Below are 27,992 nucleotides of genomic sequence, written 5' to 3' on the forward strand. Positions count from 1 at the left end.
CTCTCAGCATCATACAGTAGTAACAACATATAATGATTAGTGTCCTGTTCTCTCAGCATCATACAGTAGTAACAACAGAATGATTAGTGTGTGTGATCATAAAATATTTATTTTCACCTGAATAAGACCCATTTCTATGTACTGAACACAACCCCTATTACTGTACTCCATTTACTGTACTGTCATATTGTGATCAGTATTAAAACATTTACACCTCTCTTCTTCCATCTATTACTGTACTGTCATATTGTGATCAGTATTAAAACATTTCCACCTCTCTTCTTCCATCTATTATTCCATCTGTCATATTCTGATCACTATTAAAACATTTACACCTCTCTTCTTCCATCTATTACTGTACTGTCATATTGTGATCAATATTAAAACATTTACACCTCTCTTCTTCCATCTATTACTGTACTGTCATATTCTGATCAATATTAAAACATTTCCACCTCTCTTCTTCCATCTATTATTCCATCTGTCATATTCTGATCACTATTAAAACATTTACACCTCTCTTCTTCCATCTATTACTGTACTGTCATATTGTGATCAATATTAAAACATTTCCACCTCTCTTCTTTCATCTGGTTGATTAAATTTATTAGTCACATCTGTCACATGTACATTTCATTCAGTTGATTTGAGTTTAAACACAAACAAGATTGTTGTGTCAAGAATTTGACAAATAAACATGCTGCAGACAACAATATGTACAAACACCAAGAAGCCCAATAACAACAAAATCAATGATTTCTAAATGAAAACAGTTTTTACAACACAGTGTGGTGATTCATTGTATTAATGGATGACTCTAGTTGACAATGTCTGTCAACTTCAATGGTGTTTATTCATGAATATTTACAATCATATGTTTACACACTAGAGAGTTATTCTACATTGTTGCTCCAGTGTGTCTTACTGAACATGACCATTAGAGTGAAACATCATGTTGTGTTTGACACAGGGACCACATGACACAGGGACACTGAAGAGGTGTCATAAACCCTAAACCCTGGATAGAGGGGCTCAGTGAATGTGGTGTTGAATGTGTGCAGGTGGGTCAGTGTGTCAGAGGAGACACTGTAGAAGGACAGAGTGCCGGCTGGCCAGTCCAGATACACTCCTACATGGTGGGAGCTGGAGGGGGGCACGTCTAAGGTAATGTGAGCATTATTGTGCCAGGCATATAAACTGTTGTCAGAGCAGCGTAGACTCCAGGACTTGTCATTCCATCCAAGCCCACAGTCATTACCTCCTCTCCTGCTGATTCCTTTATATGTCACTCCTATAACAGCCCCACTCCCACTCCACTCTACCTCCCAGTAACAGCGCCCAGTCAGACGCTCTCTACAGAGCACCTGTCCACGGTCCTCAAATCTCTCTGGGTGATCAGGATACGGCTGCTTCTGTCTCCTCCGTGTCACCTTTCTGTTCTCCTCAGACAGAGAGAGGAGTCTGTGTGCTGTGTTTGGGTTCAGTGTGAGATCACAGGCATCTGGTGGATGAAACCAGACACAATATTAGAAATCATCACCATTCACATTCGAATGTTAACTCACTTTTCACACTCAATCTGGACAGTTTTATCTCCATCTCTTCATTCAAAGACTCAATCATGTACATTCTTACTGACAGTTGTGGCTGCTCTGAGTGATGTATTGTTGTCTCTACCTTCTTGCCTTAGTGCTGTTGTCTGTGCCCAATAATGTTTGTACCCTGTTTTGTGCAAGTATCATTTTATCTGCCATTTTGTGTTACTACCATGTTGTTGTCATGTTGTGTTGCTACCATGTTGTTGTCATGTTGTGTTGCTACCCTGCTGTGTTGTCATGTGTTGCTGCCATGCTATGTTGTTGTCTTAGGTCTCTCTTGATGTAGTGTTGTCACTCTTGTCTATGTGTGTTTTGTCCTACTGTTGTTTTTTAAATATCCCAGCCCCAATCCCCGCAGGAGGCCTTTTGCCAACTGGCCCAGTGTCATCCTGGTTTGGCTGTCATTGTAAATAAGAATTTGTTCTTGACTGACTTGCCTAGTTAAATAAATAAAAAATTAAATTTGTAATATTTGACCTTTACTTAACTAGTTGGACAACATTCTACAGGCCACAATCAACAGCCTGATCAACAATGCAATGAAGATGTGTTGCGCTGCAGGAGGAAAATGATGTTCTGCATATTATATATATATATATATATATACGTATACTGACTGGTTTTCTGATCCACTCACCCAACGTTTTTAAAGGTATCTGTGACCAATAGATATCTGTATTTCCAGTCATGTAAAATCCATAAATGATGGCATTATTTATTTCGTTCAACAGGCTGATTTCCTCATATGAACTGTAACTCAGTAAAATCTTTGAAATTGTTGCTTGTTGCATTTAGATTTTTGTTCAGTATAAAAGTATCTATAACATGTATCAATCTTTATCAGTGTATAAACCACCACCCCAAAAGGTACTTAGTGAGGGCAAAGGGGCAGGTGCTGGGGAACAGATAGACCTCAATCGCCAGGGTAGCCTAGTGGTTAGAGTGTTGGACTCGTAACCGGAAGGTTGCAAGTTCAAATCCCGAGCTGACAAGATACAAATCTGTCATTCTGCCCCTGAACAGGCAGTTAACCCCACTGTTCCTAGGCCATCAGTGAAAATAAGAATTTGTTGAACAGGCAGTTAACCCCACTGTTCCTAGGCCATCAGTGAAAATAAGAATTTGTTGAACAGGCATTTAACCCCACTGTTCCTAGGCCGTCAGTGAAAATAAGAATTTGTTGAACGGGCAGTTAACCCCACTGTTCCTAGGCCGTCAGTGAAAATAAGAATTTGTTGAACGGGCAGTTAACCCCACTGTTCCTAGGCCGTCAGTGAAAATAAGAGTTTGTTGAACAGGCAGTTAACCCCACTGTTCCTAGGCCGTCAGTGAAAATAAGAATTTGTTGAACAGGCAGTTAACCCCACTGTTCCTAGGCCGTCAGTGAAAATAAGAATTTGTTGAACAGGCAGTTAACCCCACTGTTCCTAGGCCGTCAGTGAAAATAAGAATTTGTTGAACAGGCAGTTAACCCCACTGTTCCTAGGCCGTCAGTGAAAATAAGAATTTGTTGAACAGGCAGTTAACCCCACTGTTCCTAGGCCGTCAGTGAAAATAAGAATTTGTTGAACAGGCAGTTAACCCCACTGTTCCTAGGCCGTCAGTGAAAATAAGAATTTGTTGAACAGGCAGTTAACCCCACTGTTCCTAGGCCGTCAGTGAAAATAACAATTTGTTGAACAGGCAGTTAACCCCACTGTTCCTAGGCCGTCAGTGAAAATAACAATTTGTTGAACAGGCAGTTAACCCCACTGTTCCTAGGCCGTCAGTGAAAATAAGAATTTGTTGAACAGGCAGTTAACCCCACTGTTCCTAGGCCGTCAGTGAAAATAAGAATTTGTTGAACAGGCAGTTAACCCCACTGTTCCTAGGCCGTCAGTGAAAATAAGAATTTGTTGAACAGGCAGTTAACCCCACTGTTCCTAGGCCGTCAGTGAAAATAAGAGTTTGTTGAACAGGCAGTTAACCCCACTGTTCCTAGGCCGTCAGTGAAAATAAGAGTTTGTTGAACAGGCAGTTAACCCCACTGTTCCTAGGCCGTCAGTGAAAATAAGAATTTGTTGAACAGGCAGTTAACCCCACTGTTCCTAGGCCGTCAGTGAAAATAAGAGTTTGTTGAACGGGCAGTTAACCCCACTGTTCCTAGGCCGTCAGTGAAAATAAGAGTTTGTTGAACGGGCAGTTAACCCCACTGTTCCTAGGCCGTCAGTGAAAATAAGAGTTTGTTGAACGGGCAGTTAACCCCACTGTTCCTAGGCCGTCAGTGAAAATAAGAGTTTGTTGAACGGGCAGTTAACCCCACTGTTCCTAGGCCGTCAGTGAAAACAAGAATTTGTTGAACAGGCAGTTAACCCCACTGTTCCTAGGCCGTCAGTGAAAATAAGAATTTGTTGAACAGGCAGTTAACCCCACTGTTCCTAGGCCGTCAGTGAAAATAAGAATTTGTTGAACAGGCAGTTAACCCAACTGTTCCTAGGCCGTCAGTGAAAATAAGAGTTAACCCCACTGTTCCTAGGCCGTCAGTGAAAATAAGAATTTGTTGAACAGGCAGTTAACCCCACTGTTCCTAGGCCATCAGTGAAAATAAGAATTTGTTGAACAGGCAGTTAACCCCACTGTTCCTAGGCCATCAGTGAAAATAAGAATTTGTTGAACAGGCAGTTAACCCCACTGTTCCTAGGCCATCAGTGAAAATAAGAATTTGTTGAACAGGCAGTTAACCCCACTGTTCCTAGGCCATCAGTGAAAATAAGAATTTGTTGAACAGGCAATTAACCCCACTGTTCCTAGGCCATCAGTGAAAATAAGAATTTGCTAGGCCATCAGTGAAAATAAGAATTTGTTGAACAGGCAGTTAACCCCACTGTTCCTAGGCCGTCAGTGAAAATAAGAATTTGTTGAACAGGCAGTTAACCCCACTGTTCCTAGGCCGTCAGTGAAAATAAGAATTTGTTGAACAGGCAGTTAACCCCACTGTTCCTAGGCCGTCAGTGAAAATAACAATTTGTTGAACAGGCAGTTAACCCCACTGTTCCTAGGCCGTCAGTGAAAATAAGAATTTGTTGAACAGGCAGTTAACCCCACTGTTCCTAGGCCGTCAGTGAAAATAAGAATTTGTTGAACAGGCAGTTAACCCCACTGTTCCTAGGCCGTCAGTGAAAATAAGAATTTGTTGAACAGGCAGTTAACCCCACTGTTCCTAGGCCGTCAGTGAAAATAAGAATTTGTTGAACAGGCAGTTAACCCCACTGTTCCTAGGCCGTCAGTGAAAATAAGAGTTTGTTGAACAGGCAGTTAACCCCACTGTTCCTAGGCCGTCAGTGAAAATAAGAGTTTGTTGAACAGGCAGTTAACCCCACTGTTCCTAGACCGTCAGTGAAAATAAGAATTTGTTGAACAGGCAGTTAACCCCACTGTTCCTAGGCCGTCAGTGAAAATAAGAGTTTGTTGAACGGGCAGTTAACCCCACTGTTCCTAGGCTGTCAGTGAAAATAAGAGTTTGTTGAACAGGCAGTTAACCCCACTGTTCCTAGGCCATCAGTGAAAATAAGAATTTGTTCTTCACTGACTTTCCTTTTTAAATAAAGGTTTAAAAAAATAATAATAATAATCTGTGCAACTGCCTGCACACACACACACACATTTAGAATGTAACACAAACATTCCACACACATACATTAGAAATGTGTGTGGCATGTTTGTTACACACATTTCTAATGTAACACAAACATGCCACACACATACATTAGAAATGTGTGTGTGTGTATGTGTATGGCATGTTTGTGTTACATTAGAAATGTGTATGTGTGTGGCATGTTTGCGTTACATTAGAAATGTGTGTGTGTGTAACAAACATGCCACACATTTACATTTCTAATGTAACACAAACATGACACACACACACATTTATAATGTAACACAAACATGCCACCCACATACACAGACACACACATTGTCAAAGCAACTCTTTCTAAACTTTGGTGTTCCTGATTTCTGCTTCTGTAGAACTACAGCTGATATTTTATATGACCAAGTAAGTAATGATGGTGGTCTTTGACTTAACTTGAATTAAGACTTATTCTTAGTCATATTCTTCACAGAAGTCAACACTCACATTTTCTAAGCCCAGGTTTCATTGTGTACTCTCCACCATGTTCCACACTGTAGCAGTAAGCAGAAGAACAGACAGTCATTGAGTGACACACACACACACACACACACACGGTCTGCATATAACTTTGTCCAAGTGGTTGAAGAATGTTTATCTTAACTAGCCTGATAACTCAAACATGTCTGATATGAACATTGATATAAACCCTCTACACACTTGAGTTTCTCGAGTCTGCAGTGTGGATCCTCCAGTCCAGCAGAGAGCAGTCTGACTCCTGAGTCTCCTGGGTGATTGTAGCTCAGGTCCAGCTCTCTCAGGTGTGAGGGGTTTGACCTCAGAGCTGAGACCAGAGAAGCACAACCTTCCTCTGTGACTTGACATCGGGACAGCCTGCAAAAGGTAAAATCATTTTAAAACCACACTGCTATTCTTTAGTGGTGAAAATACAGTGACAGTATATTTGATCAACATATTCAGATATATCAGTGTCCTGAAACCTGCCATGTATATTCATAAATGAACGTATCATTATTAGATAGAAACATGTATAGTACAAATATTTGAATAGACTGACCAGACCAGTTTAAAAAGCAGTATCAGTCAAAAGACAGACAGTGAGGTATCAGATTTCGATTGTATTGAGTATACAGTTCACACCATATCTATTTTGACAGTGAAGCTAACATTTTAAACGTTGCTGTACAGTCATGGCCAAAAGTTTTGAGAATGACACAAATATGAATTTCCACAAAGTTTGCTGCTTCAGTATCTAGAGATATTTTTTGTCAGATGTTACTACTAAGTATAATTACAAGTATTTCAAAAGTGTCAAAGGCTTTTATTGACAATTACATGAAGTTGATGCAATCCGCCCTGGCATGCTGTCAATTAACTTCTGGGCCACATCCTGACTGATGGCAGCCCATTCTTGCATAATCAATTCTTGGAGTTTGTCAGAATTTGTCGGTTTTTGTTTGTCCCCCCGCCTCTTGAGGATTGACCACAAGTTCTCAATTGGATTAAGGTCTGGGGAATTTCCTGGCCATAGACCCAAAATATCGATGTTTTGTTCCACGAGCCACTTAGTTATCACCTTTGCCTTATGGCAAGGTGTTCAATCATGCTGGAAAAGGCCTTGTTCGTCACCAAACTGTTCCTGGATTGTTGGGAGAAGTTGCTCTCGGAGGATGTGTTGGTACCATTCTTTATTCATGGCTGTGTTCTTCGGCAAATTTGTGAGTGAGCCCACTCCCTTGGCTGAGAAGCAACGCCACACATGAATGGTCTCAGGATGCTTTACTGTTGACATGACACAGGAATGATGGTAGTGCTCACCTTTTTTCCGGATGCCCCAAACAATCAGAAAGGGGATTCATCAGAGAAAATGACTTTACACCAGTCCTCAGCAGTCCAATCCCTGTACCTTTTGCAGAATATCAGTCTGTCCCTGATGTTTTTCCTGGAGAGAAGTGACTTCTTTGCTGCCCTTCTTGACACCAGGCCATCCTCCAAAAGAATTTGCCTCACTGTGTGTGCAGATGCACTCACACCTGCCTGCTGCCGTTCCTGAGCAAGCTCTGTACTGGTGGTGCCCCGATCCCTCAGCTGAATCAATTTTAGGAGACGGTCCTGGTGCTTGCTGGACTTTCTTGGGCGCCCTGAAGCCTCTTAGAAATGTTTTTGGTGGGGGATTCAGTTCATTTGCATGGCAAATCGGGATTTTGCAGTTAATTGCAATTAATCTGATCACTCTTCATAACATTCTGGAGTATATGCAAATTGCCATCATACCATCTGAGGCAGCAGACTTTGTGAAAATTAATATTTGTGTCATTCTCAAAACTTGTGGCCATGACTGTATACGCCAAAATTTTGGATTTGAGATCAAATATTTCATATGAGGTGACAGTATATAATGTCACCTTTTGGGGGGGGGTATTTTCATACATACGTTTCAACATTTAGGAATTATAGCACTTTATGTATCTAGCCCCCCCCCAAAAGGTCACAACAAAACATGCTAACCTCTCACCATTACCAATAACAGAGGCTACAATAAAACATGTTAACCTCTCACCATTACCAATAACAGAGACTACAACAAAACATGCTAACTTCTCACCATTACCAATAAGAGGCTACAACAAAACATGCTAACCTCTCACCATTACCAATAACAGAGGCTACAACAAAACATGCTAACCTCTCACCATTACCAATAACAGAGACTACAACAAAACATGCTAACCTCTCACCACTACCAATGTCGGGTTCGACATTTTGAACATTAAGATATTTAATAAATGATAGAGAAAAAGCATAGGATTAAAGGAGAAAGTGAAGGGTTCTCTGTAGAAGGACAGCTGTGGAATGTGTTGAAATGTGTTGGGGGATGGGAGCAGAGCACCGTGTTGATACAGGGGAGACAGATGGACATCTGTGGATTATAGGTGAAGGAGGGGTTGAGGTCAGGAGGTGAGAACAGGAACGTGTTGATACAGGGGAGACAGATGGACATCTGTGGATTAGGTGAAGGAGGGGTTGAGGTCAGGAAGTGAGAACAGGAATGTGTTGATACAGGGGAGACAGATGGACATCTGTGGATTAGGTGAAGGAGGGGTTGAGGTCAGGAGGTGAGAACAGCGATGTGTTGATACAGGGGAGACAGATGGACATCTGTGGATTAGGTGAAGGAGGGGTTGAGGTCAGGAGGTGAGAACAGGAACGTGTTGATACAGGGGAGACAGATGGACATCTGTGGATTAGGTGAAGGAGGGGTTGAGGTCAGGAGGTGAGAACAGCGATGTGTTGATACAGGGGAGACAGATGGACATCTGTGGATTAGGTGAAGGAGGGGTTAAGGTCAGGAGGTGAGGACAGGTCACCTGAAGGGAGTAATAAGGGTTTGGGATCTTGTTACTATTTTTCTGTTAAACCGTAAGAAGGATTGGAGAGAAGGAGGAGTGTCTTGAGTGGAATATAAATATCTGGATGGGAGAAATGTTGGGTTGTCTGCTTACAGCTGTACAGAAACTTTGGGAAGAATTAAACTTGGTTAAAGCTTCTCTAGTGTCTGTGGGTTATTTACTCTATTTACTCGATCACAAATAACAGAGGGGGTATGATCCTCATGCCTCTATAACTTTCTCATTCATCATCATTCATGATTATTCATAATCATGGTAGCATCCACATGAATGTAGAAGTGTTCAGAAACATCTTCTATTCCTACTGACAATACAAGTGAAGTGACTCCAAAAAGATACAGGACATTTTTCACCATTCTGTTTCTATTGGGAAAAACATCATTCAAAACACAACCAAACAAACTGCTAGTGCATTGAACAAGTTAGTAGAATCACAAGCTTGATGTAATCACTGCAGGCAAGGAATATGGGACTAAATACTAATCTTATGACTACTTTAATTAATATACTATAAGTGAATTTGTCAAAATGATTATGACATTCTCAAATGGGATAAATAGACACAGAGTGCTTTCATTTCTAAACAGTAACACTTGTATGAAAATACCCTCAAATTAAAGGTGACATTATATACTGTCGCCTAATATGAAACATTCTCTCTCAAATCCTAAATGCTGGAGCATAGCACCACATTTAAAACAGAAAACACTGTCCAAACACATATGATGTGGACTATGTGTTCCTTGGTAAACACATGTAGATCTGGTGAACAGTTATCACTTGTTGACCAACTACAGGAATTCTGACCTCAGAGTGTCCAGTTTACAGTGGGGATTCCCCAGTCCAGCAGAGAGCAGCTTCACTCCTGAATCCTTCAGGTCATTGTTACTCAGATCCAGCTCTCTCAGGTGTGAGGGGTTTGATGTCAGAGCTGAGACCAGAGAAGCACAGCCTTCCTCTGTGACTCCACAGCCTGACAGTCTGACAGAGAGATCATCATGATTTCACAAACACAATGTTAGTTTAACACCAGCAGTGTAGAAGGACAATGGCATATGCATTTAGTTTATTCTCTCAAACAACATATAGATTCACCTTCCGTCTCCTAGAATTGTATGGTCATATTGTTATACTAATGTGAACATCAATGCACTGGTTAAATATGTTTTTCAATAATAAATATTTTCTCTGAACTGTATATTTCTTTCTGATGATTAGTACTTAAATGTATTTGATGTACTCACAGAGCAGCTCTGGAGGCTTTGACCACTGGCAGCAGCCTCAGAAGACCTTCCTCTGATCTGGAGTATTTCTTCAGGTCAAACACATCCAACTCCTTTTCTGAAGTCAGCAACACAAAGACCAGCGCTGACCACTGTGCAGGTAAGAGATCATCACTGGAGACACTTCCTGATCTCAGGTAGCTTTGGATCTCCTCCACTAGAGAATGGTCATTCAGTTCATTCAGACAGTGGAACAGATTGATGCACCTCTCTGGAGAGGGATTCTCCCTGATCTTCTCTTTGATGTACTTGACTGTTTCTTCATGGCTCTGTGAGCTGCTTCTTGTCTTTGTCAGTAGACCTCGTAAGTGCTTCTGATTGGACTCCAGTGAGAGGCCCAGAAGGAAGCGGAGGAAAAGGTCCAGATTTCCTGTCTCACTTTGTAAGGCTTCATCCACAGCACTCTTGTAGAAAGTAACTTCAGGCTTGTCTCTAACCAGCGCAGAAATGTTCCTGGACGTTGATTGAGGTTCGGCCATTAGATTCTCATTGTTGTTGCTGAATGAAAGGAACACATATACAGCAGCCAGAAACTCCTGAATGCTCAGATGCACGAAGCAGTACACCTTTTCCTGGTACAGCCCACATTCCTCTTTAGAGAGCTGTGTGCACAATCCTGAGTACAATGAGGCTTCATTGACATCAATTCCAGCCTCTTTCAGGTCTTCTTCATAGAAAATCAGATTGTGATTCAGAAGCTGTTGAAAAGCCAGTTTTCCCAGTGACAGAATGCTCTCTTTATTCCAGTCGGGACCTGTCTCTTCTTTCCCAAGATACTTTTCATTCTTCTGATTGGTGTGAAACACCACAAGGTGTGTGTACATCTCAGTCAGAGTCTTGGGCACCTCTTCTCTCTTATGTTTCAGCATGTCTTCAAGGACTGTTGCAGAAATCCAACAAAAGACTGGAATGTGGCACATGATGTGGAGGCTCCTTGATGTCTTTATGTGTGAGATGATTCTGCTGGCCAGGTCCTCATCACTGAATCTCTTCCTGAAGTACTCCTCCTTCTGTGGGTCATTGAACCCTCGTACCTCTGTCACCTGGTCAACACACTCTGAAGGGATCTTATTGGCTGCTGCAGGTCGGGTAGTTATCCAGAGGAGAGCAGAGGGAAGCAGATTTCCCTTGATGAGATTTGTCAGCAGAACATCCACTGAGGTTGACTTGGTGACGTCACAACAGATCTTGTTCTTCTGGAAGTCTAGGGGCAGTCGGCACTCATCCAGACCATCAAAGATGAACAGAACTTTGTACTTGTCGTAGTTGGAGATTCTTGATTCTTTGGTTTCCATTGAGAAGTGATTGAGAAGTCCAATCAAAGAGTGTTTTTCCCCTTTCATCTTATTCAGCTCCCGAAAAGGGAATGAAAATACAAATTGGACATCCTGATTTGCTTTTCCTTCAGCCCAGTCCAGAATGAACTTCTGCACAGAGACTGTTTTTCCAATGCCAGCGACTCCCTTTGTCAGCACAGTTCTGATAGGTTTTTCTTGTCCAGTTAAGGGTTTGAAGATGTCGTTACATTTGATTGCAGTCTCTGGTCTTGCTTGTTTCCTGGTTGTTGTCTCAATCTGTCTCAGCTCATGTTCATTATTGACCTCTCCTGTTCCACCCTCTGTGATGTAGAGCTCTGTGTAGATCTTATTGAGAAGTGTTGGGTTTCCTTGTTTAGCGATCCCCTCAAATACACATTGAAACTTCTTCTTTAGATTAGATTTGAGTTCACGTTGGCAAATCACAGCAAGCTCATCTGAATGAAGAAATAACACAGATGATATTAATATTATGTATGATTTAATGTTATAAAGTGTTGAACAGTTTTCAATTATATTAATGTATTCTCTTAACTCTGTATAAATGTGTAAATGTTTTCATAATGCATTACACACTGGAGTGACTGATGATATTGTTATTGGTATTTTTGATGGTATTATTATCTCTCTCTCTCTCTCTCTCTCTCTCTCTCTCTCTCTCTCTATTTTGGTTAGGTCGGGGTGTGACTGTTACTATAATTTAATTATGCCAATGTGCTTTCTTCAATTGAAAGCCCTTAATCTATTTTCTGAGAATTTGTAAGATTTCTTGTTTGCATAAAATAGACGCAGACCAGTCTTTCAATAATAAGTCATAGAATTTATTCTCGGAGCGCGCTGACACTTAACCACATGCATCAGTTTATATACAGATCATAACTTCATTTCACTGCTTTAACCGAATCCCCTCCTCGACCGGGACAAAGTGAGGTGAAAAGTTCATTCTAACTCCCAGATAACTTTTTACCCCTCAACATTATCGATCACCACTGAACTGACAGTTTTATTAGACAGAAAACCTAGGAATGCACTTACTGCCTTATCTAAAAACCCCAGAGCTAAGTTTCAGTTGGGTCAACCATAGGCTAACGACCTTATGTGTTTATTCAGTCCCCAACCCATTTGTTTCTGCCTAGTTGGAATGGTGTTCATTAACATTTTATTACTCCTTGTCCGTCTCTCACAATCCCTTCTTATGAACTCATATTGTTAATCAGATATAATATAACAGAGTATAAGTTTACTTTCAGTTCCATTTAAAATGATTTGTTCAGTCATATTAAATCATAATTTCCTAACAGTGACTAGGGGGGGTGTTCCTTCTAGGTTGTGTATTTCTATGTTGGCCTGGTATGGTTCCCAATAAGAGGAAACTGTTTATCGTTGTCTCTGATTGGGGATCATATTTAGGCAGCCATTTCCCCACTGGTTTAGGTGGGATCTTGTTTCTGTGTAGTTGCCTGTGAGCGCTGCTTGAGGTTCACGTATCATTTATTCTTTGTTTTTTTTTGTTCGGTTCTCTTATAATAAAAAGATGTCGAACCGATTCCACACTGCGCTTTGGTCTGAGTCTGATTCCAACGACGATCGTGACACTGTATAAATGAATTAACACAACACATTCTGTTGCTACTTGATGAGGTCATCAGGGGTTGTGTTAAGGCTGCTACAGTACTTTAGCTACAGCTTTTAAATGTTTGTTGTAAAACAGCATTCAACATGAGGCAGACAGCTCTTACTTTTCTCCAGTGTGTCAGCAAGCTCCTTCTGGTTCATTTTCCTCAGGATGTGCAGTGTGATCTTCAGAGCCCCCTCTCTGGCACTGCTCTCATGCTTCTCATCTTCAGCATCCACTTCCTTATCCTGCTTCTGACTCTCAAAGCCTTGTGGGAGTTCTGGACTAAGAATCCTCTTGAACCTCTTCAGCTCGTTGTTCACAAATGTCATAAAATTCTCTTCAAGCAACTGAAATAAATTAAGTAAATAATTTAAGCAAGAGAAGAAATGCTTTCTCATGAACACATTAATGAATGATTGACAGATCAACCTTACTTGAGGTAAACAAATGTACATAACAGGACCACATACACTGAATATGGAGGCCAGGTCTGTTTGATGACTCTGGGAAGACTGACCACTGAGAATCTCTGACTCTGATCTCTCCTGTTGGTCTCTGTTGACAAAACATCCAAGGATTGCACACACACACACACACAAAATACATTAAAAAAATTAAGAAATGGGAAAATGGGAGAGGAGAAATGACTAGAGACAGTGTTGTTTAACTCGCTGACCATGACCCCTGAGTTCTTCTTACCTTTGTTCAGTAGAAAAGTCTCCCTTTCTAAAGTTTATAGGTATACCCATAGACCGGTCACTCTTCATGGACACACAGCTGGGTACAGGGGAGGCTGGTCTCTCCTGCTTGATTGGACTTCAACACAACAGAGACAAACATTACATCTCTCATCTACTCTGAGCTCAAATGGAGAAAAATAAGAAGAGTTTCATTCCAAAACACAACATATATATATTTTTTTTAAGTATGTAAAAGTCATTTTCTTGTTTCAAGCAATTACGAGAGCAACAAAACTATTAACAAGGGAAGGACTGGATGAACATGTATCTGCTACCTGTACATATTACAATTCATATACACAAAGACAGCAGGCAATATTATTAACAACTAACTATGAAGAACAATATACACATGTCACACAACTCACTTTGTGAACACACAACATCCCATAAGTCCAGAAAGATGTTATTGAGTCCAGCTGTTGGATGGGCAGAGATGTTGCTCTCTGTCACTGCTTGAGGGAGACTGAGAATATTGTGTAACCTGCAGAGTCACGATGATGGGCAGATGTCCGGCCCCCTAGCAACCTCCCTAGCAACCACCCTAGCAAACTCCCTAGCAACCACCCTAGCAAACTCCCTAGCAACCACCTAGCAAACTCCCTAGTAACCCCTAGCAACCTTCCTAGCAACCTTTCAGGGCACATTTTGAGAAGCTGGTTTATGGTTCCCCCTAGACTCTCAGGCTCTTGGGGGGTTGGGAGTGGAGTGTACTGCTTGGGGTTGTGAGGTGCTGATAACAGTTACCGCAGGGAATTCGTAACAGAGATTTTCCCAAGACAATCGTTATTAATGTTTTACTTGAAAACGCTCTTAATCTAACGCCTGCCTCACACCACTCGTAGAACAGCTAAGTGCATTGTCACTTTGAACACAGAAGATCTCTGCTAAACATAATATCACATGGTTTATCCATCTCTCAGTGACCACCGATAACTTCAGAACAAAGCTGACTACAAATACAAAGTTGCCAAAGTTGTCTTTGCGATTGATACAAACAAGCGACGTATAAAATGATGCTTCAAATGAAAACTGAGATGACGGGATTAAAATATAAAACAGCTACAGACGCTTTTCATTCATATTGAAATACATTTCATGTTCAATCAATTCAGTTTTATTTGCTACTTTTAAACTGCTGTCTGTAATTTGTCTCAATTTATTTAATGATGTTTAGACTGGAAAGAGGTGGAGGGTGCTCAACCAGTGTGAGTCGAGGTCCAACCCCAGAATTCTATCCTCATTGAAAAGGAAAATGCGCAACCATCGCTCACCATTACTTTCATCAGAATAACCATACAAAGACAATGGACAAGTTCATGTAGGGCAGGGGTGTCAAACTCATTCCATGGAGGGCCTAGTGTCTGCTGCTTCTTGGTTTTTCCTTTCGATTTAAGACCTAGACAACCAGGTGAGGGGAGTTCCAAGTACAAAGAAGGAGTGAAAACCTGCAGACACTCTGCCCTCTGTGGAGTCTGACACATGATATAGAGCAGGGGAAGACACTTAGGGAGAAAACTCTCTTCAGTTGGTGGTGCTGATCAGAGAAGGTGGTAGAATATACAGGTTGGGCTTCAGGGTGAGGGGCTACTGTTGTCAATGTCTCCACCTAGTGGTCAAATACAGAAATGGAACCAGTAAAAGCCACCTGACACCCAACTCAAGTGGATGTTCATATTACCCATAAAAACACAGAAATTGTAGCATAGTTTATTCCTCCATAATGTTTCACATGGTGAAATCTATTAACGTTTTGGCCTTTTGGCCTTTTGGCCGTTTTCGGCAACAGCTCAGAGATTGCACCTACAAAGGTTCTAACGATGAACTGGGCTTCAAGATGATTTTGGGAAACAGGGCCCTGATAAAAACATCTTCTAAATAAAAAACAAATATGTTTACATACAGATCTCATATTACTGTACACTTTTTTCTTTACATAGTTGAATGTGCTGACAACAAAATCACACAAAAATGATCAATGGAAATCAAATTCATCAACCCATGGAGGTCTGGATTTGGAGTCACACTCAAAATGAAAGTGGAAAACCACACTACAGGCTGATCCAACTTTGATGTAATGTCCTTAAAACAAGTCAAAATGAGGCTCAGTAGTGTGTGTGGCCTCCACGTGCCTGTATGACCTCCCTACAACGCCTGGGCATGCTCCTGATGAGGTGGTGGATGGTCTCCTGAGGGATCTCCACCCAGACCTGGACTAAAGCATCCGCCATCTCCTGGACAGTCTGTGGTGCAACGTGGCGTTGGTGGATGGAGCGAGACATGATGTCCCAGATGTGCTCAATTGGATTCAGGTCTGGGGAACGGGCGGGCCAGTACATAGCATCAATGCCTTCCTCTTGCTGACACACTCCAGCCACATGAGGTCTAGCCTTGTCTTGCATTAGGAGGAACCCAGGGCCAACCGCACCAGCATATGGCCTCACAAGGGGTCTGAGGATCTCATCTCGGTACCTAATGGCAGTCAGGCTACCTCTGGCGAGCACATGGAGGGCTGTGCGGCTCCCCAAAGAAATGCCACCCCACACCATGACTGACCCACCGCCAAACCGGTCATGCTGGCGATTTTGCCAATCTTGGTGTTCTCTGGCAAATGCCAAACGTCCTGCACGGTGTTGGGCTGTAAGCACAACCCCCACCTGTGGGTGTCGGGCCCTCATACCACCCTCATGGGAGTCTGTTTCTGACCGTTTGAGCAGACACATGCACATTTGTGGCCTGCTGGAGGTCATTTTGCAGGGCTCTGGCAGTGCTCCTCCTGCTCCTTCTTGCACAAAGGCGGAGGTAGCGGTCCTGCTGCTGGGTTGTTGCCCTCCTACGGCCTCCTCCACGTCTCCTGATGTACTGGCCTGTCTCCTGGTAGCGCTCCATGCTCTAGACACTACGCTGACAGACACAGCAAACCTTCTTGCCGCAGCTCGCATTGATGTGCCATCCTGGATGAGCTGCACTACCTGAGCCACTTGTGTGGGTTGTAGACTCCGTCTCATGCTACCACTAGAGTGAAAGCACCTCCAGCATTCAAAAGTGACCAAAACATCAGCCAGGAAGCATATGAACTGAGAACCACTCCTTTATTGGGGGTGTCTTGCTAATTGCCTATAATTTCCACCTGTTGTCTATTCCATTTGCACAACAGCATGTGAAATTTGTTGTCAATCAGTGTTGCTTCCTAAGTGGACAGTTTTGTACAGTTCTTTATTAAAACGTCTGTTGTTTGTTACATTTGACTGGGTAAAACCAGTACCACAATCAGTACTACTGACTTCTCTGAGAGTGAGGCAGATGTATTGCAGCATTTTGCACACAAAAAAACATGATGATTTTTCTTTCTGAAATGAAACCATCAAGTGATAGATTTTAATACCCCATAAAGACAAAGTGAAAACAGATTTTTAGTATTTTTTGCTAATTTATTTAAAAAAACGATGAAATACTTTCTTTACATAAGTATTCAGAACCTTTACTTAGACTCTAAATTGTGTTCAGGTGCATCTTGTTTTCCACTTATCATCCTTGAGCTTTTTCTACAACATGATTGGAGTCCACCTGTGGTTAATTCAATTGATTGGATATGATTTGGAAAGCCACACACCTGTCAATATAAGGTCCCACAGTTGACATTGCATGTCAGAGCAAAAACCAAGCAATGATGTTGAAGGAATTGTCCATAGAGCTCCGAGACAGGATTGTGTTGAGGGTACAAAACAATTTCTGCTGAATTGAAGGTCCCAAAGAACACAGTGGCCTCCATCATTATTAAATGGAAGAAGTTTGGAACCACCAGGACTCTTGCTAGAAGCATGGTGGTGGCAGCATCATGCTGTGGGGATGTTAATCAGAGGCAGAGACCCTTTCAGAATAAGGCTGTAACGTACCAAAATGAGGAAAAAGTCAAGCGGTCTGAATACTTTCCGAGTGCACTGTAACTGTTCTGTGATTGGTCTGAGGCAGGAGTTAGATTACGAGTGTTTTCAAATGCGATTTTAATAAGGATGAACGTAGCCTAACCGGGCCCAGATCAGTTCACATTATAGGCCTACCAGTAGCAGGACAGAGAATGGAGCCAAGGCCAGATATTTTTCACAACATTTCCTACAGAGACCATCAGGTCAGTCAGCATGATAAGTGACTACAGCTCAAACCTACTCTGACTATATAATGTCTGACGATTACCTAACTTTATGTGCCCCCTCTTTATTCAGCCAGCTTTGTTCTGACTTTAACTAGGCTAGTACTGATAGAGAGATAAGACCTGGGTTCTGTCAGGTGGTCTATATATATATACTGGCAGTAGGAGTGGCTAGTACTGATAGAGAGATAAGACCTGGGTTCTGTCAGGTGGTCTATATATATATACTGGCAGTAGGAGTGGCTAGTACTGATAGAGAGATAAGACCTGGGTTCTATCAGGTGGTCTATATATATATACTGGCAGTAGGAGTGGCTAGTACTGATAGAGAGAGAAGACCTGGGTTCTATCAGGTGGTCTATATATATACTGGCAGTAGGAGTGGCTAGTACTGATAGAGAGAGAAGACCTGGGTTCTATCAGGTGGTCTATATATATACTGGCAGTAGGAGTGGCTAGTACTGATAGAGAGATAAGACCTGGGTTCTGTCAGGTGGTCTATATATATACTGGCAGTAGGAGTGGCTAGTACTGATAGAGAGATAAGACCTGGGTTCTATCAGGTGGTCTATATATATACTGGCAGTAGGAGTGGCTAGTACTGATAGAGAGATAAGACCTGGGTTCTATCAGGTGGTCTATATATATACTGGCAGTAGGAGTGGCTAGTACTGATAGAGAGATAAGACCTGGGTTCTATCAGGTGGTCTATATATATATATATATATATACTGGCAGTAGGAGTGGCTAGTACTGATAGAACCCAGGTCTAATCTCTCTATCAGGTGGTATATATATATATATATACTGGCAGTAGGAGTGGCTAGTACTGATAGAGAGATAAGACCTGGGTTCTGTCAGGTGGTCTATATATATACTGGCAGTAGGAGTGGCTAGTACTGATAGAGAGATAAGACCTGGGTTCTGTCAGGTGGTCTATATATATACTGGCAGTAGGAGTGGCTAGTACTGATAGAGAGATAAGACCTGGGTTCTATCAGGTGGTCTATATATATATACTGGCAGTAGGAGTGGCTAGTACTGATAGAGAGATTAGACCTGGGTTCAAAACACACCTCCTGTCACGCCTTGGTCTTAGTATTTTGTGTTTTAGTTTATTAGTTGGTCAGGCCAGGGTGTGACATGGGTTTATTGTTTGTTGTATTTGGTGGGGTTTTTTAGTTATTGGGATTGTAGCTGATTAGGGGTGTGTGTTTCATAGGTTTGGCTGCCTGAGGCGGTTCTCAATCAGAGTCAGGTGATTCTCGTCGTCTCTGATTGGCAACCGTATTTAGGTAGCCTGGGTTTCGCTTTGTATTTCGTGGGTGATTGTTCCTGTCTCTGTGTTAGTTTCACCAGTCAGGCTGTAATAGGTTTCACGTTCCGTTTTGTTGTTTTGTATTTATTCGTTATTTCATGTATAGTTTCGTTATTTGTTTTCACGAATAAACATGAGTAACAAACACGCTGCATTTCGGTCCGACTCTCTTTCGACAAACGAAGAACGTCGTTACAGAATCACCCACCACACACGGACCGAGCAGCGTGTCAACAGGCAGGAGCAGCCCAAAGAGGAGCAGCCCAAAGAGGAGCCACGTATTAAGGATTTCTGGACATGGGAGGAAATCCTTGACGGGAGAGGACCCTGGGCTAAACCAGGGGAGTGTAGCCGCCCAAAGGTGCAGCAGGCGAAGAGGAAACAGGAGCTGGAAGGAAAAGGACCCTGGGCTCAGCCTGGTGAATATCGCCGCCCCAAGGAGGAACTAGAAGCGGCTGAAGCGGAGAGGCGCTGGTATGAGGAGGCAGCACGGCGACGTGGATGGAAACAGGAGCAGCCCAGAATGGAGTACAGTATGGATATTACGACGTGGGAAGAAATAGACAGGTGGGCGGCCGACCCAGAGAGAGTGCCGGAGCCCGCCTGGGATTCGCTGGAGCAGTGCGAAGAGGGCTATAGGAGAATGGAGTCGAAAAAAAAAGACACGGCAGCGCAGAGCGAAGCCCCAAAAATTTCTTGGGGGGGGGCTCAGAGGGGGAGTGGCTGAGTCAGGAGACAGACCTGAGCCAACTCTCCCTGTTTATCGTGAAGAGCCAAGGAGGAGACCAGAATCGGTGTTGGAGGTGTTAATGGGGAAATTGGAGGAGAAATTAATGAGGGAGTTGCTAGTTTGGTGCTTTAGGTACAATATTCGTCCGACGGAGCGTGTCGGGGATTTAACGGCACCTGGGTCAGCGCTCCATACTAGTCCTGAGGTGCGTGTTAGTCGGCTGGTGAAAAATGTGCCAGCCTCACGCACTAAGCCTCCTGTGTACCTACCTAGCCTTGCACGTCCTGTGCCAGTCCTGCTCTCAGGCTCTCCAGTACACCTTCACGGTCCAGTCCATCCTGTGCCACCTTCACACGCTAGTCCTCCGATGGTAGCTCCCCACACCAGGCTTCCTGTGCCTGTCCTCTATCCAGTACCACCTCCACACCCCAGCCCTCCGGTAGCAGTTCCCCGCACTAGGCTTCCTGTGCGTGTCCTCGGCCAAATACCACCAGTGCCAGCACCACGCATCAGGCCTTCAGTGCGCCTTGCCTGTTCAGCGCAGCCAGCGCTTTCTCCCTCTCCTGCGCTGTCGGAGTCTCCCGCCTGTTCAGCGGTTCTAGAGCCTTCCTCCTCTACAGCGCTGCCGGAGCCTCCTGCCTGCATGGAGCAGCTAGAGCTGCCAGTTTGCATGGAGCAGCCAGAGCTGTCAGTCTGCATAGAGCAGCCAGAGCTGCCAGTTTACATGGGGCAGCCAGAGCTGTCAGTCTGCTTAGAGCAGCTAGAGCTGTCAGTCTGCATGGAGCAGCTAGAGCTGCCAGTCTACATGGAGCATCCAGTGTTGCCAGTCTGCATGGGGCAGCCAGAGCTGTCAGTCTGCTTGGAGCAGCCAGAGTTGCCAGTCTGCATGGAGTTGCCAGTCTGCAAGGAGCTGCCAGTATGCATGGAGCAGCTAGAGCTGCCAGTCCGCAAGGAGCTGCCAATCTGCAAGGAGCTGCCAGTCTGCATGGAGCAGATAGAGCTGCCAGTCTGCAAGGAGCTGCCAGTCTGCATGAAGCAGCCAGAGCTGCCAGTCTGCATGGAGCAGCTAGAGCTGCCAGTCTGCAAGGAGCTGCCAGTCTGCATGGAGCAGCCAGAGCTGCCAGTCTGCCTGGAGCAGCTAGAACTGCCAGTCTGCAAGGAGCTGCCAGTCTGCATGGAGCAGCCAGAGCTGCCAGTCTGCATGGAGCAGCCAGAGCCGCCAGTCAGCCAGACTCTTCCAGATCTGCCAGTCAGCCAGACTCTTCCAGATCTGCCAGTCAGCCAGACTCTTCCAGATCTGCCAGTCAGCCAGACTCTTCCAGATCTGCCAGTCAGCCAGACTCTTCCAGATCTGCCAGTCAGCCAGACTCTTCCAGATCTGCCAGTCAGCCAGACTCTTCCAGATCTGCCAGTCAGCCAGACTCTTCCAGATCTGCCAGTCAGCCAGACTCTTCCAGATCTGCCAGTCAGCCAGACTCTTCCAGATCTGCCAGTCAGCCAGACTCTTCCAGATCTGCCAGTCAGCCAGACTCTTCCAGATCTGCCAGTCAGCCAGACTCTTCCAGATCCGCCAGTCAGCCAGACTCTTCCAGATCCGCCAGTCAGCCAGACTCTTCCAGATCCGCCAGTCAACCAGACTCTTCCAGATCCGCCAGTCGGCCAGGATCCGCCAGTCGGCCAGGATCCGCCAGTCGGCCAGGATCCGCCAGTCGGCCAGGATCCGCCAGTCGGCCAGGATCTGCCAGATCCGCCAGTCGGCCAGGATCCGCCAGTCAGCCAGGATCTGCCAGATCTGATAGTCAGCCAGGATCCGCCAGTCAACCAGGATCTGCCGGATTCAACTGCCTGGCTGGGCTTCATCTCGGTACTGGGCTTCTTCTCGGTACTGGGCTTCTTCTCAGTACTGGGCTTCTTCTCAGTGCCGGGCTGCCCCTCAGTCCCGAGCTGCCCCTCAGTCCCGAGCTGCCCCTCAGTCACGAGCTGCTCCTCTGTTATGTAGGTTTCTGGGTGAGGACTATTCGGCCATGGTCGGCGGCAAGGGTGGATCATCCCAGGGCGCGAAGGGGAGGAACAATGACATTTATGAAGTGGGGTCCACGTCCGGAGCCGGAACCGCCACCATGGACAGACGCCCACCCGGACCCTCCCTATGGTTTTGAGGTGCGTTCGGGAGTCCGCACCTTAGGGGGGGGGTTCTGTCACGCCTTGGTCTTAGTATTTTGTGTTTTAGTTTATTAGTTGGTCAGGCCAGGGTGTGACATGGGTTTATTGTTTGTTGTATTTAGTGGGGTTTTTTAGTTATTGGGATTGTAGCTGATTAGGGGTGTGTGTTTCATAGGTTTGGCTGCCTGAGGCGGTTCTCAATCAGAGTCAGGTGATTCTCGTTGTCTCTGATTGGGAACCGTATTTAGGTAGCCTGGGTTTCACTTTGTATTTCGTGGGTGATTGTTCCTGTCTCTGTGTTAGTTTCACCAGTCAGGCTGTAATAGGTTTCACGTTCCGTTTTGTTGTTTTGTATTTATTCGTTATTTCATGTATAGTTTCGTTATTTGTTTTCACTAATAAACATGAGTAACAAACACGCTGCATTTCGGTCCGACTCTCTTTCGACAAACGAAGAACGTCGTTACACCTCCAGGCTGTGTAAGGGCTATTTTACCAAGAAAGAGAGTGATGGACTGCTGCATCAGATGACCTGGCCTCCACAATCCACTGACCTCAACCCGATTGAGATGGTTTGGGATGAGTCAGACAGCAGATTGAAGAAAAAGCAGCCAACAAGGGCTCAGCATATGTGGGAACTCTGTCAAGACTGTTGGAAAAAGATTCCAGGTGAAGCTGGTTGAGAGAATGCCTAGAGTGTGCAAAGCTGTCATCAAGGCAAAGGGTGGCTATTTGAAGAATATAAAATATAAAATATATTTTTATTTGTTTAACACTTTTTTTTGTTACTACATGATTCCATATGTGTTATTCCATAGTTTTGATGTCTTCACTATTATTCTGCAATGTAGAAAATAGTAAAAATAAAGAAAAATTCTTGAATGAGTAGGTGTTTTAAAACATTTGACCGGTAGTGTACATAAAGTATGTAGGCACCCCTTCAAATAAGTGGATTTGGCTATTTCAGCCTCATCCGTTGCTGACAGGTGTAGCACACCACCATGCTATCTCCATAGACAAACATTTGCTGTAGAATAGCCTTACTGAAGAGCTCAGTGACTTTCAACTTGGCACCTTCATAGGATGCCACCTTTCTACCAAGTCAGTTCGTCAAATTTGTGCCCTGCTAGAGTTTCCCTGTAAGTGCTGTTATTGTGAAGTGGAAACATCTAGCAGCAACAACGGCTACACCGCCGAGTGCTGAAACGCATAAAAATGGTCTCTCCTCGGGTGCTAAACTCACTACAGAGTTCAAAACTGCCTCTGGAAGCAACGTCAGCACAATAACTGTTAGTTGGGAGCTTGATGAAATGGGTTTCCATGGCCGAGCAGCCACACACAAGCCTAAGATCACTATGCGCAATGCCAAGTGTCGGCTGGAGGGGTGTAAAGCTCAACGACATTGGACTCTGGAGCAGTGGAAATATGTTCTCTGGAGTTATGAATAACACTTCAAAATCTGGCTCTCCGTCAGATGAATCTGGGTTTTGTGGATGACAGGAGAACGCTACCTGCCGCAATGCCCACTGTAAAGTTTGGTGGAGGAGGAAAAATGGTCTGCGGTTGTTTTTCACTAAAGGGCAAAGCCCCTTAGTTCCAGTAAAGGGAAATATTAACGCTACAGTATACACTGACATTCTAGACAATTCTGTGCTTCCAACTTTGTGGCAGCAGTTTGGTGAAGACTTTTCCTGTTTCAACTTGACAATGCCCCCGTGCACAAAGCGAGGTCCATACATAAATGGTTTGTCGAGATCGGTGTGGAAGAACTTGAATGATCTGCACAGAGCCCTGACCTCAACCCCAATCTTGGATCAATTGGAACGCTGACTGCGAGCCAGACCTAATCGCCCAACCTCAATAATGCTCTTGTAGCTGAATGGAAGTAAGTCCCCTCAGCAATGTTCCAATATTTAGTGGAAAGCCTTCCCAGAAGAGTGGAGGCTGTTAGAGCAACAAAAGGGGGAACAACTCCCTATTAATGCCCATGATTTCAGAATGAGATGACAAGCAGGTGTCCACATACTTTTGTCTACATTTTGGCATATTAACTAATGCTTATTTCTGAAGATTAACTCAGGTTTTGGCCCAGCGGCTAAGGAGTTGGGGCTTTGGCAGGAGTTGGACCTGTGGCTGAAAGGTGGCCAGTTCGAATCCCGGTCCAGCACTGGAAAAAATGGGCGGAATTGATCTGACCACTGGAGGACTGCTGGGTTCACATCCTCAATACAATGTACTGTATTGTATTGTATTGTACTATATTGTACTGTACTGTATTGTATTGTATTGTACTGTATGGTACTGTACTGTATTGTATGGATTGTATTGTACTGTATTGTACTGTATTGTACTGTATTGTATTTGTACTGTACTGTACTGTGTTGTACTGTATTGTACTGTATTGTATTGTACTGTACTGCACTGTACTGTACTGTATTGTACTGTACTGTATTGTATTGTACTGTATTGTACTGTATTGTACTGTATTGTACTGTACTGTACTGTCTTGTACTGTATTGTATTGTACTGTATTGCATGGTATTGTACTGTACTGTATTGTATTGTACTGTACTGTATTGTACTGTATTGCATTGTACTGTATTGCATTGTACTGTACTGTACTGTACTGTACTGTACTGTACTGTACTGTACTGTATTGTACTGTACTGTACTGTACTGCATTGTATTGTACTGTACTGTACTGTACTGTACTGTATTTTACTGTACTGAAATGTATTGTACTGTATTGTACTGTACTGTACTGTACTGTACTGTACTGTATTGTATTGTATTGTACTGTTCTGTATTGTATTGTACTGTACTGTATTGTACTGTTCTGTATTGTATTGTACTGTATTGTATTGTATTATACTGTACTGAAATGTATTGTATTGTACTGTACTGTATTGTACTGTATTGTACTGTATTGTATTGTACTGTATTGTATTGTATTGTACTGTATTGTACTGTACTGAAATGTATTGTATTTTACTGTACTGTATTGTACTGTATTGTACTGTATTGTACTGTACTGTATTGTACTGTACTGTATTGTACTGTACTGTACTGTACTGTATTGTACTGTATTGTACTGTACTCTACTGTACTGTATTGTACTGTATTGTACTGTATTGTATTGTACTGTACTGTACTGTATTGTACTGTTCTGTATTGTATTGTACTGTATTGTATTGTATTATACTGTACTGAAATGTATTGTATTGTATTGTACTGTATTGTACTGTATTGTACTGTATTGTACTGTACTGTACTGTATTGTACTGTACTGTACTGTATTGTACTGTATTGTATTGTATTGTACTGTACTGTATTGTACTGTACTGTGCTGTATTGTATTGTATTGTATTGTACTGTATTGTACTGTACTGTATTGTACTGTACTGTATTGTACTGTACTGTATTGTATTGTACTGTACTGTACTGTATTGTACTGTCCTGTATTGTATTGTACTGTATTGTACTGTACTGTGCTGTATTGTACTGTATTGTACTGTAAAGAAGTCAGCCAGAGATGACTTGGATTAACATTCATAAGAGATGCCTCCCTGGCCACCAGTGCATTTTTCTAAACTATGTTTGCATAGAAAGACAATACATTCTAAATAACTATGCTGGTATTCTTTTATCCATTATATAATTGTTTATTAAATTATATTCTAGCTAAAAATGTTACTCTGTAATAGTATTAGCCATAATTCATAAATGGTACCATGCAGGATTCTATATGGAACCATTTTGGTTTAGTGAAGAAGAACCTCTAGAGTTCTGATCAAAGAACCCTATAAAAGTGATTCTATATAGAACTTTTAGTGGTTCCGGATATGAAGCAAAATAGAACCCTGTTTGGTTTAAACAGGAGTGAAGAGTGTGTTGATAAAACGGTTTATATTGTCAGAATTCAGCTTTGTAACAACGATCAGAACTAGTAAAAACAATAAGGTAATGCCTGCCAACATACTAGGCAATAATTAACAGGAGGCAAAGTGGTCATGTCATGTGAAAATTATATCAAACATCTTACATTGAAACGAGTCCAGACAGGATAGAGAAGCCCTGGTTTAGCAGACGCTCTTATCCAGAACGATTTACAGTAAGTGCATTCATCTGAAGAAAGCTAGTTGAGACAACCACATATCACAGTCCAAAGCCACTGGAAGTAGGGCAGCTGAGGGTGCTGAAGGATCTGAATTTAAAAATACATTTTTCTTCACAAAAGTAGTGCACTGGACCTTTACCAGTCCTGTATTAGTGGACCCATATATCCGTCTGTATTAGTGGACCCATATATCCGTCTGTATTAGTGGACCCATATATCTGTCTGTATTAGTGGACCCATATATCCGTCTGTATTAGTGGACCCATATATCCGTCTGTATTAGTGGACCCATATATCCGTCTGTATTAGTGGACACCATATATCCGTCTGTATTAGTGAACCCATATATCCGTCTGTATTAGTGGACCCATATATCCGTTTGTATTAGTGGACCCATATATCCGTCTGTATTAGTGGACCCATATATCCGTCTGTATTAGTGGACCCATATGGCCGTCTGTATTAGTGGACCCATATATCCGTCTGTATTAGTGTACCCATATATCCGTCTGTATTAGTGGACCCATATGGCCGTCTGTATTAGTGGACGCATATGGCCGTCTGTATTAGTGGACCCATATGGCCGTCTGTATTAGTGGACCCATATGGCCGTCTGTATTAGTGGACCCATATATCCGTCTGTATTAGTGGACCCATATAGCCGTCTGTATTAATGGACCCATATAGCCGTCTGTATTAGTGGACCCATATAGCCGTCTGTATTAGTGGACCCATATAGCCGTCTGTATTAGTGGACCCATATAGCCGTCTGTATTAGTGGACCCATATAGCTGTCTGTATTAGTGGACTCATATATCCGTCTGTATTAGTGGACTCATATAGCTGTCTGTATTAGTGGACCCATATAGCTGTCTGTATTAGTGGACCCATATAGTCGTCTGTATTAGTGGACCCATATAGCCGTCTGTATTAGTGGACCCATATAGCCGTCTGTATTAGTGGACCCATATAGCCGTCTGTATTAGTGGACCCATATAGCCGTCTGTATTAGTGGACCCATATAGCCGTCTGTATTAGTGGACCCATATAGCCGTCTGTATTAGTGGACCCATATAGCCGTCTGTATTAGTAGACCCATATATCCGTCTGTATTAGTAGACCCATATAGCCGTCTGTATTAGTAGACCCATATAGCCGTCTGTATTAGTAGACCCATATAGCCGTCTGTATTAGTAGACCCATATATCCGTCTGTATTAGTAGACCCATATAGCCGTCTGTATTAGTGGACCCATATAGCCGTCTGTATTAGTGGACCCATATAACTGTTTGTAGTGGGCCCCAAAAACATTTCTAATGGATATAGCGTTTTGGAAATACACTCCTTGTAAATTCTTAAACAACATTGTCTTCTTACCTCTTAGATTTGGTGTCATGTTCACCAGAGTTTCATTTAGAGGCAGGAACCCCCTCCACTCTCTTCCCAGAGAGACTCATTTTAGAGGCAGGAACCCCTCCACTCTCTTCCCAGAGAGACTCATTTTAGAGGCAGGGCCCCCTCCTCTCTCTTCCCAGAGAGATTCATTATAGAGCTCTGACCCCTAAACAGAGATCCAGCATGTTGGTTGTGGTTAACACAGTGACACCTCATTATTGAAGGTCAATTGTTCTCTTTTATTTGTTATCTTTTTGAGAAATAAAACATTTACTGACAGACACATCCAAACAGTCAGGTGATTTAATGCATCACATGAACATGTAGTGGTGACTGATATGTTTCACCTCTTCTCCATGTAGAGAAACTATTGATAATAATATCTCACTTTCTCCGTTAATCATTTCACTCATTCTAGTGTGTTGCTTTGTTCAACAGGTATGCTATTATTATGCTATTACTACATTTAATTCATAATAACAATGTTAAGAAAAGGATGTTCAGTGTTTTGATACCAAATTACACA

General features: G+C 43.0%; 1 protein-coding gene across 1 annotated transcript; it reads right to left on the reverse strand.

Annotated features, from left to right (window-relative positions):
- Nucleotides 1–57: 57 nt before the first annotated feature.
- LOC135536128 (NACHT, LRR and PYD domains-containing protein 3-like) lies at nucleotides 58–27,478 on the reverse strand. Its single transcript, XM_064962523.1, has 9 exons — nucleotides 27,449–27,478; nucleotides 13,553–13,669; nucleotides 13,324–13,408; nucleotides 12,975–13,200; nucleotides 9,881–11,672; nucleotides 9,444–9,617; nucleotides 5,926–6,099; nucleotides 5,713–5,759; nucleotides 58–1,501 (listed from the first exon to the last, which is right to left on the reverse strand). The coding sequence occupies exons 2-9, from the start codon at nucleotides 13,618–13,620 to the stop codon at nucleotides 951–953; spliced, it is 3,117 nt and encodes a 1,038-aa protein (XP_064818595.1). The 5' UTR covers nucleotides 13,621–13,669; nucleotides 27,449–27,478; the 3' UTR covers nucleotides 58–950.
- Between the last annotated feature and the right edge of the window lie 514 nt (nucleotides 27,479–27,992).

The sequence above is a fragment of the Oncorhynchus masou genome, unplaced genomic scaffold, assembly GCF_036934945.1.
Source record: "Oncorhynchus masou masou isolate Uvic2021 unplaced genomic scaffold, UVic_Omas_1.1 unplaced_scaffold_560, whole genome shotgun sequence".
In the NCBI taxonomy this organism is placed as follows: domain Eukaryota; kingdom Metazoa; phylum Chordata; class Actinopteri; order Salmoniformes; family Salmonidae; genus Oncorhynchus; species Oncorhynchus masou.

Coding starts and splice junctions, on each gene's coding strand:
- LOC135536128 (XM_064962523.1), bottom strand. CDS start 13,620: ATGAAGAGTGACCGGTCTATGGGTATACCTATAAACTTTAGAAAGGGA. Junction 5,760..5,925: donor TGCAGACTCGAGAAACTCAA/GTGTGTAGAGGG, acceptor TTACTGCTACAG/TGTGGAACATGGTGGAGAGT. Junction 1,502..5,712: donor GAAACCTGGGCTTAGAAAAT/GTGAGTGTTGAC, acceptor TTCATCCACCAG/ATGCCTGTGATCTCACACTG.